Here is a 17,382-nt window from a genome sequence, read left to right as displayed (position 1 = left end):
AGTAGATCCTGAAGGTCTGGGTTTGCCTCCTTTAAAAATCCCTGGGCACTGCTGCTGTCACATGCAAAGCGAATCTGGAAAACTTCTTACTCAGGTGTTTTAGAAAGATTGCCAGGGCTTTGGTACCTGAGCTCTCTCTTTTTTTTTAAAGATTTTATTTATTTATTTGACAGAGAGAAATAGCGAGAGCAGGAACACAAGCAGGGGGAATGGGAGAGGGAGAGGCAGGCTTCCCGCAGAGCAGGGAGCCCGATGTGGGACTCGATCCCAGGACCCTGGGATCATGACCTGAGCCGAAGGCAGACGCTTAACGACTGAGCCACCCAGGCGCTCGGTACCTGAGCTCTCTTATTCGGGGCTCTGAGGCATAGGAACAAAGCTTAGGCTCATTTGCCGTGTGGGCATTTTGCCACCTCCCAGAGGCTGGGGAAGTCTATCCTGACAGGAAATGGTGCCACCGTAAGCAAGGCCCCCCTGCCTTATTTCCTCTCTTCCTTTATTTTTGGGTGTAGGAACCTCTGAAGGTTGTTGGAAAGAGGCCTTTGGAGTTTTATAGCTTTATGAGGGTGAGCGCATCAGGGTTTAGCAGTCCCAGGCCTTGCCAGAAATGTGTGTGCGCCACCGTGGCCGGGCTTCTCTCCCACCATAGGTGTGAGCTGCGGATGAGGACTCCTCCCCCAGGGGGAGACCTGGGGGGCCCAAGTCAGCCTGGATTCTGGGGTGGGAATTGTTGGCCATCTTCTTTCTGGCTCTCATGTCGCTGTCTTAGTCCCCTTGTGTATGGTTCACACAAGCCTTTCCCTCTGCCTAGATGGCTCCTCCTCCCTTCCTTCATCTAGTTAACTGGCTCCTCATTCTTCAGGTCTCAGTTCTTTGTCACCTCCTTGAAGAAGCACTCCCTGAGCAGCCTCTCTGAACACAGGCTCTTATGGTGTCAGCTACCTCTCCCTTCATATCATGTATCAGAATTGGCCATTTACTTTTACCTTTGATTACTTGATTAATTCCTGTCTTGCCACTGGACTTCAAGTTCCAGTGGTGACTCCAGAGGGTGGTGGCTGTACCTGATTTGGACCCAGTCCCCATTAAGTCCCCAGTGACTAGCACAGTGCCCTGCTTATATTAGTCACTTAAGCATTTGATGGATGAATAAATGAATGACCTTTAGCGAATGTGTTCTCTATAAAGTGGGGGCAATTATGTCTCCTCTGTCTAACTTCAAGAGAAGGTTGAGAGCACATAAGAGCACTTTGAGGGCAACAAACATTATGCAGCTATAAGAAAGTACCCTTGGTTGAGCATTTGGTCCCTGTTGAGCAAAGATGTCCTGACGTCCCTTATACCAAACGAAGCTCAAGTTTAAAGAAGAGGCACTAAGTCCTCACGTGGGTAGGTTGCCGGTGAGGGCATGGAGCTGTCTGCCTGACTCTTGGGACTGAGCTCCCAAGAGTCTGCCTGACTCTTGGGACTGGCCCCACTGTCTCTCACTCATGTGATGGGGTGTAAGTACTTGGCTCGCGGACACCCCATGGCTCCGAGGGCGGCTCACTGCTTCTATACTGTGATTACCTCAGAGACACCTATGTGGCCCGGGCCCTGGCTTGTGGGGGGTCCTGGCTTCATACTGCACCTCATTCTGCACAATTTCTTCTATCCCAGAGATCTCTGTCACAGGCAGAGACAGAGACGTCACCCTGTGAGGCTGTACAAGTTATTAAGATGGGGAACGTTGAAAGATTAGATTTATGACAGCCAACGGTGGATTATGAAGAATAATTTATCAAATGTCAGTGCCTGCAGCCTACAATTTACAGAAGGTTTGCTTAAGCTGAGGAGATCTGATTGGACTGCCCCCACCCCCACCTCTAATGAGTGACAGATCTAATGGATGGCTTCCTAGGCTGGCCAACCACACTGGGTGTTTATCTGCTTTTTATTAATCATTATTATCACAACATTTCCATAGAGTCCCTCCACCCGCAGCTCTTGAAGTGCCCAGCACCCGCGAGCCTCCCTCAGCTACCTTGAAGGAATAGTAACCACCTCTGGCAGGTGTGTTAGCTACCCTGGATCATCTGGAAGGCCCAGCGTCCCCTCACCAGGAAGAGGATGGGGAAAATTGAACCTCATTCATTCATTAAGAAACATTTATTGAATACCAATTATGTATTAGGTGCCTTGGATACATTTTGAGCAAAAATGGAAGAAGTCTATCATTTAGAAGGGAAGAGGAAGGTTCAGCAAATATAAGTCAAGGCAGGGTGCACCTGTGTTCATTGTTCTCCAGAAGGGCACCCTGAATTCTGAGGACGTACACAGGGAGGCTTCTCTGAGGATGTGACAGCTGCACTGTGATCTGAAGGAGGAGATGGGGCAGGATCAGACTCTGCGGCTTGTGTTAAGGATTTTGTCTCTGGGAAGCTGGTGAAGTGGTTTAAACAGAGAGAAATGACATGATCAGCTTATGTTGGGAAGACTCACTTTAACTGCATGTGGAGGGTGGATTGGAGGAGAAAGGAATATGGTGGCTTTTACTCACTGACAGAACAGAACAGAACTGAGAGCCTAGAAGGCTGACTCTTTGTCCAGTGCTGTCTTCATTCTACCACTCTGTCCTCTTCATGGGGGCATTAGATGGGGCACCCAGTATTCCTGCCATATTTATTGGGGCTCTTTCATAGGCTCTATTCTAGAAGAATATTCTACCAGATGGAAGGAGACTCCCAAAAGCCTTTTGCAAAAATGTCCAAGGCTGAAATTCTCACTCCCTCCATTTCTTGAAGTCCCTGTATAGCTTCCCAATCCTAGAAGATCCAGACATTCACACACACGAATATGTGTACACGCAGGATTAGTCCCATGGCCCTCCTTCTCACGTCCCCCAGGCTCCTATTCTTGTTTCATATGACGACTCTATGACGTAGGTATTAAAATTCCCATTTTACAGATGAGGAAGCTGAGGCACAGATGGGTCATGTAACTGACTGAGCCGATGCAGCAGGGAGCCAGGATTTGAGCCTGGGCAGTTTGACCCAGACCTTGCATTGGACTTACTAGGCCCTATTGCCTCTCAGGTCCCCCTGTCCTGGCCAGCTGGTGGGCATTCCCAGGGAACACGCCCACGGCCTTAGGGTGTGACTGCTCCTGGCTTCTTGCTTCTTTGTCAGCTGCTGGTCACCGTCCTGTGGGAGGAAGGAAGCTCGGGCTGAACTTGTTGCCCTTGGCAGAGCCAGGTGGATGATTATCCTATACCTGGAGGCTCTTAGCAAATTGGTAGGAGTTGAGCCTTGTGCCAGCCTCCTTGGGCAAATTTAGACAGCAACACTGTTTTGTAATTTCTGTGGTTGACCCTTGTCCAGAAAGACCTCAGGTTCTGCCGCTGTCCCCCTTTGTTCTTTCTTCCCAGCTAGGCAGTAGCAATAGCTAATGGCTCTGCAGAACGGATGGTTTGATCTTCCAGAACTCCAGAATGAATGCAGATTCCACGGAAGACAGGGACTCTGTGTCCTCGAGGTGTTATTCTCATTATTATTTGTATTATAATAAATTGCTCTGTGTGGGAAGCTGGAGGTGGGGGTATTCCCACCTTGAGGCAGGGCAGCTATTGAGTGGGGACAAAAAGACACTTGGATTCCTTGTCCTCTCCCCCGGCCCCCCAGCGGCTACATCGTGATATCGGAGGTCCCCTCTTCTGACCTCTCCAGAAAGTCCTGTCAGGGTTGGGTGAATTGGCACTGGGCGGGGGGCACTGTCTCCAGCAGGCCCTGCTGAAATGCAAGTATGTTTTCCAGAGGCTGTTGCCTTATTATGTGGACTGAGGTCTCCTCACGGCCAGAGATGGTGTCTGTTTTGTTGGCCCGTGTACCTAGTGTGGTTTCTGTCATGTGGCAGGCCTGCAGGTCAGTATTTGCTGATTGAGTGACTCGAACTGAGGAATGGCAGATTGGTTTCATTTCCTGTATTAACTCCGGTCAGTTGGTAGTGGCAGCCTGGAGCACCGCGTGGAGAGAGATTCTGAGGCATCGTCTGGGCGCACAGCAGAAATGAACGCTGGGATCGATTAGTGATGTCTGCCATGGGTGTGCATGGGGTGTACTTGTTAGCTTTTGCTGCACAGCAAATTACCCCCAAATAGCAAACATTTGATGTGGTACAGTTTCTTTGGGCCTGGAACTTGGGCCTGCCTTGCAGGGTGGTTCTGGCTCAGTCTCTGTGAGGGTATAGTCAGGGTGTTGGCAGGGCGCTGCAGGCATCTGAAGGCCTGAGTGGGGAAGGAGAATCTGTTTCCAGGATGGTTTACTGTGGGCAGGAGGCCTTGGTTCCTTACCCCTGGACCTCTCCACGGGCTGCTTGAGTGTCCTCATGATATGGCACTTGCTGCTCCGGGAGCACGCTCTCCAGGAGAGGACCGGAAGGGTCCTTAATCTCTCTCACGCTCAGAGGTGGGCAGTAGGCTGCTCCTCTCAAAGGGAGGAGTATTTAAGTACCTGTGGACACAGTTTAAAGCCACTGCAGGGGGGATGAGAGGGCACGTGCCACCTATTTGCTGTCAGTGTCAGGTGTTACTTAGAGGGGGCGGGAATGACCCTGAACAGGCAGGATACAAACCAGGCACATTTAAGCAGGAGCAAAGTGAGGTAGCCGGCGGGGTGACAGTGAGACGGAGGGGTGCCTGGGGCAGGTCCTGGGAAACGGTGCCGAGAGGAAGGAGTAGGTTTCCAGCAGAGGCATGTGGGAAGTGATGGTGGGTTTTCTGCTCAAGGCAGGCAGTCTGGGCTTTGCAGAGTCCTAGGGAGCTGGAGCTGTCTTGTCAGCTTCAAGCTGGGGGTGGGGAGTGGGGTGGGTTCACTCCAGCTACTCCATTAGTACTGGGACTTGTCCCTCTCCCCATCAGACTGTCGTGGATGGCTGCTGGTACCCAGCCAGGCATGGGGAGAGGGGCATCTCTAGACCTCGAGAGCCAGATGTTTGCAGCTGATGCCATGGTAACCTGCCCCAGGTGCCATGGGCCATTTTCCCAGCTCCTAAGTGGGAACTGCCTGGCCTTGGCAGCTAGGCCTGGACTTGCCTGCTTTGGGGCCAGCTCTTGCCTCTTCATCTGCAGCCAGCCGGTTCTGGGTTTGTTAGATTGGTTGGCGTTATCTTGCATCAGTGATATTTGATGTAGTAAATCCAGAAGGGGTCTGATGTGCATGACTTTGGGCACAGCAGGATGGAATATTTGAAATCGGGCCATCTTGGAAAATCCAGGACATCGCCCTTCCTGGGGCTGGTGAGGGGCCTGAGGCTGGCTGGCAGATGGAGAAACTTAGTGAAATTCCTCTCAGGAGTCATATTATGGCTATTACAGAAGATCCTGACTTCCTGTTGCCTTGTTTTGGGTGAAATGAGGACCCTGGCCAGTGCTTGGCTGCCCACTGTGGCCTTTTGGAAACATTGCCCAGAGAACTGGTTTCATGGGAAGCTGTAGACCTAACTTTCTGGAGCTTCTCTCTCTCTGCCCTGTACCTGGGTATAGAGTCACGTGGTCTTGGTTCCCTGGACCCCAGCTGATGCCAGCCTGCTGAGGTCTTAACCTGAGCCATGGGGGGGTGACGCATTTCTTCTTGCCCTTCTGATGTTTTCTGCTCATAAAAAAACACCACCTCTTGCTTTTAAACACACACACACACACACCCACCCACCCACCCACCCACCCCTAAAAAACCAGATCATACAAAGCTGGAGAAGCTTTTTTCCCGATTATTTTTCCTTTTCTAGACAGGGACATCAATGTATTTGAATCATGGGCCAACAGTAATTAAAAAGCACATAACTAGTCATTTAAAAATGCAGTTGTTTTACTTAATTGATTTTGCCGCCAGACCCAGAGGAAAAAAAGAGGAACAGGGGAAAGACAGGCTTAGAAGGGGAGACAGGGGGCGCCTGGGTGGCTCAGTTGGTTAAGCGACTGCCTTCGGCTCAGGTCATGATCCTGGAGTCCCGGGATCGAGTCCCGCATCGGGCTCCCTGATCAGCAGGGAGCCTGCTTCTCCCTCTGACCCTCCCCCTCTCATGCTCTATCTCATTCTCTCTCTCAAATAAATAAATAAAATCTTTAAAAAAAAAAAAAAAAGAAGGGGAGACAGGTTTCTGCAAGTGACTGGAGGCAGCTAAGGGCCCTGCTTGAATCTAATTGCTGCCCATGCTGCAGTTGGTTTCTGCTGATGGCTTTCTGCTCAGAGGGCTGGGGGCCAAGGGCCTGATGGGAGGGGTGGCCTTGGTGTCAGCTGCACGGGGGGGTGTAATTCTGCTTTCGGGACAGGGTCTATTTTTCCTTACTATCTATCAGCGTAAAGTACTTCACTGAGCACTTTGAATCAAGGTTCCATTTAGAGATACTTTATTCATATTTAATTACAGGCTGCAGCACCAATCTTTAATTACCTTTTTTATAAGCCAGCTAGGAACATTCACTAGCAATCAATTATTGTGTGTGTGTGTGTATGTGTGTGTGTGTAAGCACAGGAGGGTGTGGGCGTTGTGACTTGCTTCCCGATAGAGGGGAAAGCATGGCTGCAGGGGCCCTGGGGAGGTGGTCGGTGGCCAGGGGTGGGGTGGGGATCTGCCCAACAGGTTCCCTGTGCGGAGTGAGTGGTGCATTTCCCATGCCTCTCTTTGCTTCCACTGGTCAAGCTGGGGAATTAGGGCAAGTCCTCACAGCTGGGCCTCGTTCAGGGTGCTGAGTTGGCACATGGGCTTGGGTGGTATCCTGAGCTCCAGACACCCTGCCTCCTCTGGTGGGGACAGGGAATGGTGGGAGGCCCCCTTCTCAGTCCCTGGGGGTATGGTGGACCAGGCTTCCTCTTACCTGGGAGATTGGGAGATGCTTGCCTCGGCCCTTTCCTTCCTTCCCCTCTCCCCGGAGTGCTCCTGGCAGCTGTTCTCGCCACACAGCCCTGGTGATGCCCTGTCACTCTTCAGTTGCAATGACTCTGCAACATCCCTGCAATGACACTGGTTTGAAGCCTGGCTGTCCTTCTTAGGGAATGAGCCAGTGTTACCAGGGAGCCATGTGGAGGCTTGGGGTGGGGAATGGGGTCAAATGACCCCCAAGTCCTTTTGCAGTGGGCAGATGGGGTCATTCCAGCTGCTTGGGAGGGGAGGTCTGAGTTTGCAGATCTGCTCCAGAAAGCATTCTCCTTGGTGCTCCTTCAGGAACAGCCAGAGGGTTTCTAAAGGCAGTTCTTGTTCATTTCATTATGTAATGGCTGGGAATGTTGCTGAAGTCTACCTCCCTTCTATTCCTGGATCCCTGTCCCAGCAAGAGCGGGGAGGGGAGGGAAAGGAACTGACACTTATTGAGCCTCTTGAGGGTGCCAGGCACCCATGCCCATGTTTCTTTTGCCTAACCCAGATGGGACCCAAGAACTACAGTCAGAGCCCCTTCAGTCCTGTGTGACAGAAAACAACTCAAACTGATTTAAGCAAAAAAGGGAAATATGGGGTGGGTATTCAGGCATGGGTAGATCAAGGGGCCCAACCATGGTGACCAAGATTCACTCTCTCTGTCTCTTGGCTCTGCTTTCCTCTTGTTGCTACTCTGGGACTCCTGGTAGCTCCAGGCTTCAACTTCAATTTTTACCTTCAAGTTCAGCAGAGAGAAAGAATCTTTTCTCCCACAGTTCAAACAAAAGTGAAATAGTTGAGTCTGATTGGATCAGTTGGGTCACGTGTCCATCTCTGAACCCGTCAGCGTGACCCAGGGTATTCAGGGTTCTGATTGGCCAGGCTGGGGTCTCACACCCACGCTGCTGTAACAGGTGGAGTCCACCTGGGTAAATCCCACACAAGACATGTGCTTTTACATTGGAGGCCTTTAGACTAGAAGGGGTGTGGGAGCAGGAAGGTCCAGCCATTTGAAAAGGAAGAAAGAGTTGATTCGGTTCCTCTCCAAGGGAGAAAATAGTGGATTCAGTCTTTCAACAAATATGTATTTGCTACCAACTAGTTATGGTGCTATTCTTTTTTTTTTTTTTTTTTAAGATTTTATTTATTTGAGGGAGAGAGAGAGAGAGAGAATGAGCAGGGAGAGCAGCAGAGGGAGAGGGAGAAGCAGACTCCCCACTGAGCAGGGAGCCTGATGCGGGGCTGGATCCTAGGACCCCAAGATCATGACCTGAGACTAAGGCAGATGCTTAACTAACTGAGCCACCCAGGTGCCCCTCTGGTGCTACTCTAAGCACAGGGAATTCAGCAGCTAACAAGACAGACAAAAATCTCTGCCCATTTGAAGCTGATGTTCTAATGGGGTCTACAAGGATGGTGGTTCTTTCATTCTCCCAAGCCAAGCCCAAATCCAGGATAAAGGGAGAGACCCAGGGTGATTGACGTAGGGAGAATCTGGTCCTCAGGCAACCTTGAACCTAGGAGGGAGGGAAAAAGACAAGTATGTGGTTGGGGAAGGAGGATGGGGGAGGTAGGCACTGGGAGGGGCAAAAATAAAAACTCAGTGAAGAAGGGGGACAGGGAGGCCAATCTGTACCCATCTCCCGTGACAGAGAAGTGTGGGCCCCTCCCATGTTGCCTGGACCTTTGGCCTCTGAAGGATGCTGATAAATGGGATGGAATTTAGTGAAAGCTACAAAATGATGACAGGACTGGAGGGAGTGATTTATGAGGGAGATTAGCAAGGTGCTGGTGCAGCCTAGCAAACAGAGGGATGGGATGGTGGCCGAGGGTCATCTGACTGCTGAAGTCCAAGGGGAGGAGGGGGCTGAGGGACAGGAGAGAGTGCCTGCTGCAGAAAGCGGGGGCCAGGGGAAGCTGGGGCATGGACTGAATGGGCCTCAGCGTGAGAGCCTGGGGGACGTGAGAAGGAGGGCCATGGGACTAATCCTGCGTGTACACATATTCGTGTGTGTGAATGTCTGGATCTTCTAGGATTGGGAAGCTATACAGGGACTTCAAGAAATGGAGGGAGTGAGAATTTCAGCCTTGGACATTTTTGCAAAAGGCTTTTGGGAGTCTCCTTCCATCTGGTAGAATATTCATGTCTGGACCATGTGGGTGTGATCACTCAAGTCAGAAAGACTTTTTTTCCTTCAGGAAAATTTGGTATGGCATTTCTAAGAGGGAAGGAGGGAAGGAAGAAGGGAAGAGAAGACAGAAGAGTAAGGAGCACATATTCCATTTTGTAGAGAAAGGTCAAGGGATCTGCCCAAGGCCACCTTTGGGTGGCATTGCAGGCGGGGACCAAAGTGAGGCTGGGGTGTGCAGCCCTGGGGTCTCTGCCAGGTGGCCAGGCCAAGGGTGGGCTGGGGGACCCGTGTTGAGCCTGCTGTTCAGGCAGGAACAAGAGATGGCTATTGGGTTTAGAACCTCCAAACTGGGGTCTTGAGCTCTCCCACGTTGGTGGGTTAGAATATCTGATCCCTGTATTGGGCTGCCTGGGGCCCAGGTTCTGTTAACTCTTGATTTCATGTGCATATGTAACAGCCCCAGGGATGCAATGGTGCATAATTAAATGAGCAGATGGTCCTCAGTTCTGAACATTCTAGACAGCACTTCTTTGGCCTTGAATAGGAGGTGCTCAGGGCACCCATGCATGCCTATGAGGGCACACCCTCCACGTGTGTTTTCTCTCTCTCTCTCTCCACATGCCTGCTGTGAATCTCCATGGCAGTAAAGAGCCCAGGCAAGGCATTGGGTTGGCATACAACTGATAGAGCAAAAAATCTATCGGGGGACATCAGGCAGCCCTGGCCTGGCCCATTCCCTCTCACTGAACTGAGTCATCTTAATTGCTCCGTTCTCTCTCCACTCTTGACAGATTCAGGATTTGTTTGTGAGCTTTGATGACACCCCTCTGGGGGCCGCCTCCCTGGCCCAGGTCCACAAGGCGGTGCTGCGTGATGGGCGGACGGTGGCCGTGAAGGTCCAGCATCCAAAGGTTCAGGCTCAGAGTTCGAAGGACATTCTTCTGATGGAGGTGAGAGCCTGCCCTTCCTTGGTCCTCATTTTATATTTCTCTGGAAACTAGGTGGCTTTGGTGACACTGGTTCAAGGGAGCTGGGTGGAGTGGGACCCTTTGAACAGCAGGCCAGGAGAGGAAAGCTTGAGACCGTGACAAAGGAGGCATCATGACAGTGCTGTGACTGGGGGACCCGTGGCTGGGTTGGTCAGTTCGTCTTTATTTGTTCCTAGGAACTATCTGGGGATGGTCTCAGAACATGATGAACAGCTGCTGGGGCCAATGAGACCTCAGGTGGATGTTGAAGAAATGAGATGAACCAAAAGTGATTTCCTTGGGGGCAGAAAAGTTACATCTTACTTTGTTAAACGATGACAAAAGGGAGCATGTGGTCAACCACGGGATGTAAACATGACAGGATCACATAGAAATATTTACGCAGATTCCATGTTTGCTTATGTCCTGTTCTGAGTGAACAAGCTTGTCTACCTAAAAATGTTCTAGGAAAAGCCCAGGTGGAGACGGTGTCTCTTGACTTCTTTAGCCCTTCGCCGGAGCGAGGGAGGGTGAGCTGGGCGCTGGCTGGACGGTGGCCAGCGCCCGGCCCAGGAGGGCAGGCTTTTAACGTGCCAGCGTGTCCTGCCCCTTCTCTGCAGGCTGTCTTCCCCTGTTCTCTTTCCCCATTCTGGACTCTTGGTCTGTTTCCTCAGCTCACCCTGAGTAAGCTTCGCACACGCATGGAGGGTCTCTTTTGCACCAGGCACTAGGTGGGTGCTGGGGACACAGGAGTGAGGGAGCTCCATCTTCCTCCCCGGGGGGGTTTCCCTGTTTAGTGGAAGGGCAGGTCTGGACACGAACAGCCACAGTGTGGGGATGTGAGCTCTGCCAAAGGGGGTTTGCATGGTGCCCTCAGCCCTGCGTCTGGTCTGTTGGGGGCGGGGCTTCACGGAGGGGCCGGGGAGACAGTGGGGTAGGGGAAGGATAGCTGAGCCTGTGCGAAGACCCAGTCTTAGAGCAACAGGATGGGCTTGGAGAAGAACTTGAGCTGGTTCAGGTGGTACGGCTGGGAGTGGTTGCAGATGGGGCTGGGAAGGTAGGCAGGACAACATGGACGGCCTGATCTTCCAGGCTAAGGCACAGAACAGTATACAGAGCAAATATAGATCTTCTATGGAACTGAGCAGATCTGATTCTCTCCTGTAGTCGGTGGGGAACCATTTAAAAATTTTAAATCAGGGGAATGTCGAGGTCAGATGTACATTAGAAACAAAAGTCTATCGGCAGTCTGGAGGATGTATTGGAAGGCAGAAAGACTGTAGCCAGGGAGACTAATGGAGGGGCTGCTGCACTGGTCTGAGCCAAAAATAATGATGTGACCCAGGGCAGTGTAGTGGGAGTTGAAGAGGAGGGATGGGCTCGAGGGGCAGAGTCATCAGGACTTTGTGAGCAGCTTTCCATGGGGTGGAGGCAAATACTGGTAGGAATGAATGGGAGGAGAATAAAACAAAATGTAGGTTTCCAGGTTAAATGATTAAGTTTGGGTGCCTTTAACCAGTGTATCAGTCAGGGTCCAGTTGGGAAGAAACAAAATTGCGCTAGGTATTTCCAACAGAGGGAATTTAAAAGAGAAAATGGGGCTCCCAGGGGATGAAATTGCAGAGAGGCCAAATGGGACGGCGAGACAGTTACCAAGGGCCGGAAGCCGCTGCCACCCTCAAGGTGGAGGGACGAGGAGAGGGGGTGGTTCTCCGGAGCCTGGGAGCTGGGGTCACTGGTAGAGCTCTGGCTCTTTGGGAGGTGGATCACACAGCTTCAGCGCCAGTCACCTGGGAGGTGGAGCCACGGATGCTGTGTGAGCATCCGTTTGATTCCACCTCCTTCTCTCCCCCAGTGTTCCACCAGTGTTGCCCATGGGCCAAGCCTAGATGGAAAATGCAGTTCCTTATGAGAGCAGTGGGGTCAGGATGATCTCCGAGCTGGGTGCAATGGGTGGTGGAACCACCAGGAGAACTCAGATCCTGCTGTCAGGAGATTGGATTGGGATTGCTCTGCTGGTCCGCATTCGGGCTGCAACTACAGATGCGGGATTTAGCAGCAAGGGGCCTCACGGTAGGTAGGTGAATCTGGGGGAGTAGTTAAGGTCACTTGGAAGGGTGGAGCAAAGAGAAAAGGAGAGGACAGGGGAGATCTGGGAAGAATACCGTCATCGAGGGAGCACGCCCAGGAAGTTAAGCTCCTGGAGGAAAGCAGAAGGCATGGCCAGAGAGATTGGAGGAGAAGCAGAACTGAGCGGTGCTGCTGTATTCCGTGGAAATAACTTCGAGAAGAGAGCTAGAGAAGAGAGCAGCTTAAAACAGCGGGCGTGTGTTTTGCTTATGAATCTGCAACCTGGGCAGGGCTTGGTGGAGAGACTCACGCGTTCCGTGCGGTGCCAGCTGGGTGGTCTCACAGAACCAGAAGATCCACTTCCAGGTGGCTCACTCACATGGCTGGCAGCCCAGCTAGGGCTGGGGGCAGGGCCTTGGGTCCTTCCAGGTAGGCCTCTCCACAGCTGTTGGGCCTTCCTCACAGCATGGTGGCTGGGTTCCAAGAGTGAGTGTCCCACGAGAATCAGGCGGAACGCACATGACCGTTGTATGACCTAGCCTTGGCAGGCACATAGCACTACTTCTTCCTTACTCTGCTGGTAAGAACAAGAGTCACGAAGCTCCCTTAGTTTAAAGGGTGGGGTATACTCTACTTCTTGATGGGGGCATGACCAGGTTCTAGAAGAGCATCAGAATGGGAGGTATTTTTGCAGCCATTTGGGAAAAGACAGTCTGCCAGAACTACTCAGTGTTGTCAAATGGGAGATAAAATTAGGAAAGCTCTGGAAAAGGCCTCTGGATTTGGTGATTGAGAGTCCTTGGGGTGAGCAAGGAGATTGGGGTGAGGGGCTGGGGGTAAACTGAGGCCCCAGGGAGTGGAGATGGTTGTCACTCAGGTGACAGTGGGGAGGGTCCTATGGTACTTAGAACAAAGCACAGGATTAGAGGCGGGGACTGGAGCAGGCTGTCGCTAATGGGGAGGGTGTCCATGGAGTGGGGGGGCTGGAGATCCAGGAGAGAGAAGTAACTGACAGGTGTGGTCCTGGGGGAGACTCCAGGGATCGGGCTGTAAGGACCCGGGTGGAAGCGTTAGCCTCGGTCAGCCTTTGTTTGGAGCCCGGAGGAAGGTGGTGAGGCTGCATGCAGATGAGGGGGTAGAGGGGGATGGCGGAGGGAAAGTGGGCAGCTGAGTTGTACCAGCCTGATAGCCCTATTTTTTTCACTGCAGTAGGAGGCAAGACCATCTGCTGAGAATGAGGGGGTAGGAGGTGGCGTTGGAGGCCGGGGATGGGGGTGAAGGTTTGGAATAGCTGCTCTGTGTGACAGAAGGGGAGCTGACCAGGGCTCCGGAGCAGGGTTCCTGAGTGACACCGGGCTTCCATCTGGAAACCCGAGTTTTCTGGAGCACCTGTCAGTGGCTACGCAACAGCCATGGTTGGGAGTGAACTAGGAGTCTCGGAGCATCCCTGGGTGTCCTGAGACCCAGCAGCCACTCCTGTGTCAGGCAGGAACCTGCCTCCCCCCAGCGGTGCCATCAGGACCCACTTGGGCTGGAAGGACAGCTGACACCATTTCTCTACGCAGAGCCTTGCTGACTCCCTAAGTGATGGCTGCCGGCAGGTCAATAGCAATAATAGCGCTAATAAAGATTTGGCATCTTCCTCCTGGAGATAAGCATCAGATGCTTTCCTTGGGAAGTACGGCCTGGCAGCTGAGTGCGGAGTACAGAGTGGCTTGTGAACAGCGGCTGAGGCCGAGGTCACCACCTCCGTGCACCGTCAGCCTTAACAGCATCACCGATGGTGCTGCCTTGTCGCTGGGCTTGGTCTCCAGTGGAAAACATCCTCCCTGGCTCAGCCTTCTCTGTAAACCAAGACAGAGCCTAACTGGAAAGCTCATTTCGTTTGATATTTGAAATGAGTCTTATAATTTTTTTCCTGAGTCCTGACCTAGAATAGTACCTTGGGTTTAGGAATGAAAACCCCAGGGAGGTTCTCGTGTGTGTTAGCGGGAGAAGAGTGATTTCAAGGGGGCATTAGGGCCACCTTCGCCGCCAGCAGCTTGGAGACAGGGTGAGGAAAAGCGTAGCTTTCTGGTGCTTCCTTTTATGACATCTCCAGGTACTTTGCATCCTCATGCCTCTCTCCCACTGCCCGCTGTTGTCCCTCTTTCTTCTCCAACTCTGTGATGCCCCCCAGCATCGTCTTGAGAGGAAGATAATCTGACTAGAGTAATTCATACTAAGGAGAGAGTGACTAATAGGAGTAACCTTTGAATATTTGCAGTTGAAGAGGTGAGCTGCTAAAACCAAATACATATCTGCTATAGACAGGTCTGGGGGTGAGGCTTTTGAGAGTGAGGAGGTGGGGGACTGCTACTGGTTGTATCAGTTAAGATGCTTTAGGCTGCAGGTACCAGAAAAATCCAACTAAAAGTGGTATAAATAATAGTAACCTATATTATGTCACATTTTAAGACCCCTAGAAGTAGTGTTGACTGTTCCAAGGTTGACTGATTCAGCACTTCACTGTGGTTTCTAAGGACCCAGGTTCCTTTTGTCTTCTACTCTGGCTTGCCCTTCTGGGTAGTGCTCCTCATGGTCCCAAAACAGCTGCAGCAGTTCCTGCTGTGACAAGTAGATGACATCCAGTGCCAAAGAGGGCCTGTTTCTTCCCTCATATTCCTTATCAAAAAGGAGCCCCTCAATAGCATTTCCTTCATTTCTCATTGGCGAAAAGTAGGCCACATGCCCAAGTCTAAATCAGTCTCGGCAAGAGACATAAGACCGATCATGATTCACCTTCTCAGGCTAAGGCCTGCCTTCCTCGAAGGACACGAAAGATGCACAGAATTGGGGTTCTGTTAGCCAGGAAGGTTAGAGAAATGGCTTTTGGGTTGGCACCTACTAGCACATGCCACCTTCGTGTTTTGTGTCTCCTGCGCACCTGGCACTCCTCTTGGGGCAGGGGACAGTCTCTTGGATAGACTGTTGAATGATGGCAGGAGGGTGGGAGCCAAGTCTCGGTAAATGGTGTTTGATGCACCTGACGGTGTTAGTGACTTTGCACAAAAGAGAAGGGCACAGCCAGGGGTGTTTTTCAGCTTTGTCATTATCACCTGATATTGTCCCTTTAATAGTTGGGGCAACTCTACTTCTAGATGCACGGCCAGTGACTCTTATTGATTTGAGTGGCTGTCCAGAGCCAGACTAATTGGGCCCAGAGATTGGAACAATGATTCAGCAGGAAGGGGTGAACTGACAAGGCAGAGTCTGTTCGTCTGCTGGCGGGCTGGCTTTGCCCCAGCTCTTGCCCACGGTAGCAGGGAGCTCAGCCGGCTGGATCTCACTGTTGTTCTCACTGTCAGAGAGCATGGCAGGACTCAGAGGGCCTTCGAGCTGGTGGGAAAGCCATAATCCCCAGGTCCCAGTAGCACCACCCCGTATCGCTGCCTGTTATCTCGTAAGCTTCTGGAATTGATGATGAATATTCCCTTGCTCTGTCACTCCCTAAAGCATCTAACTCCTGCTCTCCATGTACCACCTGTCCCCAAGGTGCTCTCCCACATGGGGGTGGGACTCTGGTCTGAGCACCAGAATCGAATCCACTGTTTGATACCATCTGGCCCATGCCAAGGGTCTCTAAAAATAAAGACCTGTGATGGTCATGTCGTTGAGTTTTTTTGAACAACATTTTTAGTGCACGCTTGTCTGTCATCTTGTTTCTTTTCTGAATGTGTTGATTGAACAGTGGGTGGCTAGGTAATGTTTTTTGGCACAGACTCCAACAGCTGATTTTATTTTCTAAAAGACATTAAAAAACCCCAGAGATGTAGACTATCCCATGGAAGCTTCTCTCCACCCTATAATTCTGTTTTGTAAAAAGTGTGCACTTTAATAACTTATCGGAGCAAAGATAAACCCCATGAATGGCAAGCTATTTACATCACTCTGAATTGATTTTCGATCCTTGTCGAACATCCATTTTTACCAGTTCGGATCCGTGCAGGCGTTCTATTTAGCGTGCTGTTTTCCCAGAGAGCGTTATTTCTTTTATAAGATATAATAACTTAGTAACAGTCAGTCTTACTTCGGTTGCAGTTTTAACAGTCCACCACGGTTTTTTTTACACCTTATCTCACACTTCCTATTGTATTATGCTGTGTTGCATTGCATGAGTCAGGGCTGTGTAAAGAAAGGAGCGAAAAAACCCTGGGTCCAAGTCCCGCATTTGAAATGACAAGCTGTGACCTTGAGAAATGCTTTAACCTCCAGGAACGTTTCTTTCTCTGTAAAATGGGCAAGAAGAGGATTAAATGAGAGCATGTTTATAAAGTGCCTCATAGCACAGTGCCTGGTATGGGGTAGGTACTAAATAATGGTAATTTCCTTTTTTTTTTTGTTATTATAAATAGCAATCACTAGTTTCCAAACTTTTGTGTGACTTTTTTCCATTATATTTCTGTGTGGCTCACAATTGATTTTTCCTCCTGCGAGCCAATGACCCTATAGGAAAATAATTTCATTATTCTACCTTGAAGGAAATGTTAATTTTGTTGAACATACCTTGATTGACTCATAAGGTTTCAAATCACGTAGAAAATTCTCAAGCATTCCAAAACTGGGGTCACCGAAAATTCAGAGGTAATCCCTTTCCCCACTGAAACCTCAGAAATAGAATAACTTAATTTATTTGAGTAAGACACATGTGAACATATAATCATCTCCAGGGAGAAGACTAACCCTTTGAAATGTTCATTTATTCACTCATTTATTCACTCAGTTATTCACATGAATATTCAGTAAACATCTGCTGAATATAGAGTACGTGCTAGGCACTGGTGGAAACATTGGCTGTTGGAAGAATTTTATGGAGAAGATACATTTTGGGAGAAAAATCAAAAAGCCAAATTGATAACAATACCTGTTTTATTTTAGTTGACTGCAGCTGTTGTCAAAAAGGAAAAACTTAAATGAATCCACTTAGGGCAGGCTCTTAGAAGGGGAATTGGATGAAAACAGAAGGTGAAACGGTTTTGTTTTATTCTTCTCAGCCAAGAAGAGTCCCTAATGGCAGCAACCCAAACCATTTTAGATTTGGACCAGATGACTCCTAACCTGACCCATTTCCCTCCCCACCCCTTGAAGTTCAAGGGGTTGGTAACCCCCCTGAATTATGTACAAGATTATGTGAGTATGTACATTTTCTGGGCTTCATAGCTGGCATCAAATTTTCAAATTGGTAGACTTCCTATAAAAGAGGAGGGTATCCTTTTATAAAGCGGTGAACCACTGACATCCATTCCAACAGACCCTCTCATTTTATATTAACCAAGGGAGTGACT

The 17,382-nt window shown here is 50.4% G+C and overlaps 1 protein-coding gene across 1 annotated transcript in view; it reads left to right on the top strand.

The window, feature by feature from the left end:
- The window catches only part of ADCK1 (aarF domain containing kinase 1), a 115,878-nt gene that overhangs the window by 64,147 nt on the left and 34,349 nt on the right, over positions 1 to 17,382 (top strand). Inside the window, exon 5 of the mRNA XM_021679913.2 lies at positions 9,812 to 9,970. Within this exon, the coding sequence (XP_021535588.2) occupies positions 9,812 to 9,970 (159 nt within the window). The remainder of the gene's footprint in view (positions 1 to 9,811; positions 9,971 to 17,382) is intronic.

Source organism: Neomonachus schauinslandi, chromosome 9 (assembly GCF_002201575.2).
Source record: "Neomonachus schauinslandi chromosome 9, ASM220157v2, whole genome shotgun sequence".
Taxonomy (NCBI): Eukaryota; Metazoa; Chordata; class Mammalia; order Carnivora; family Phocidae; genus Neomonachus; species Neomonachus schauinslandi.
This window is presented reverse-complemented; position numbering and strand designations above follow the sequence as displayed.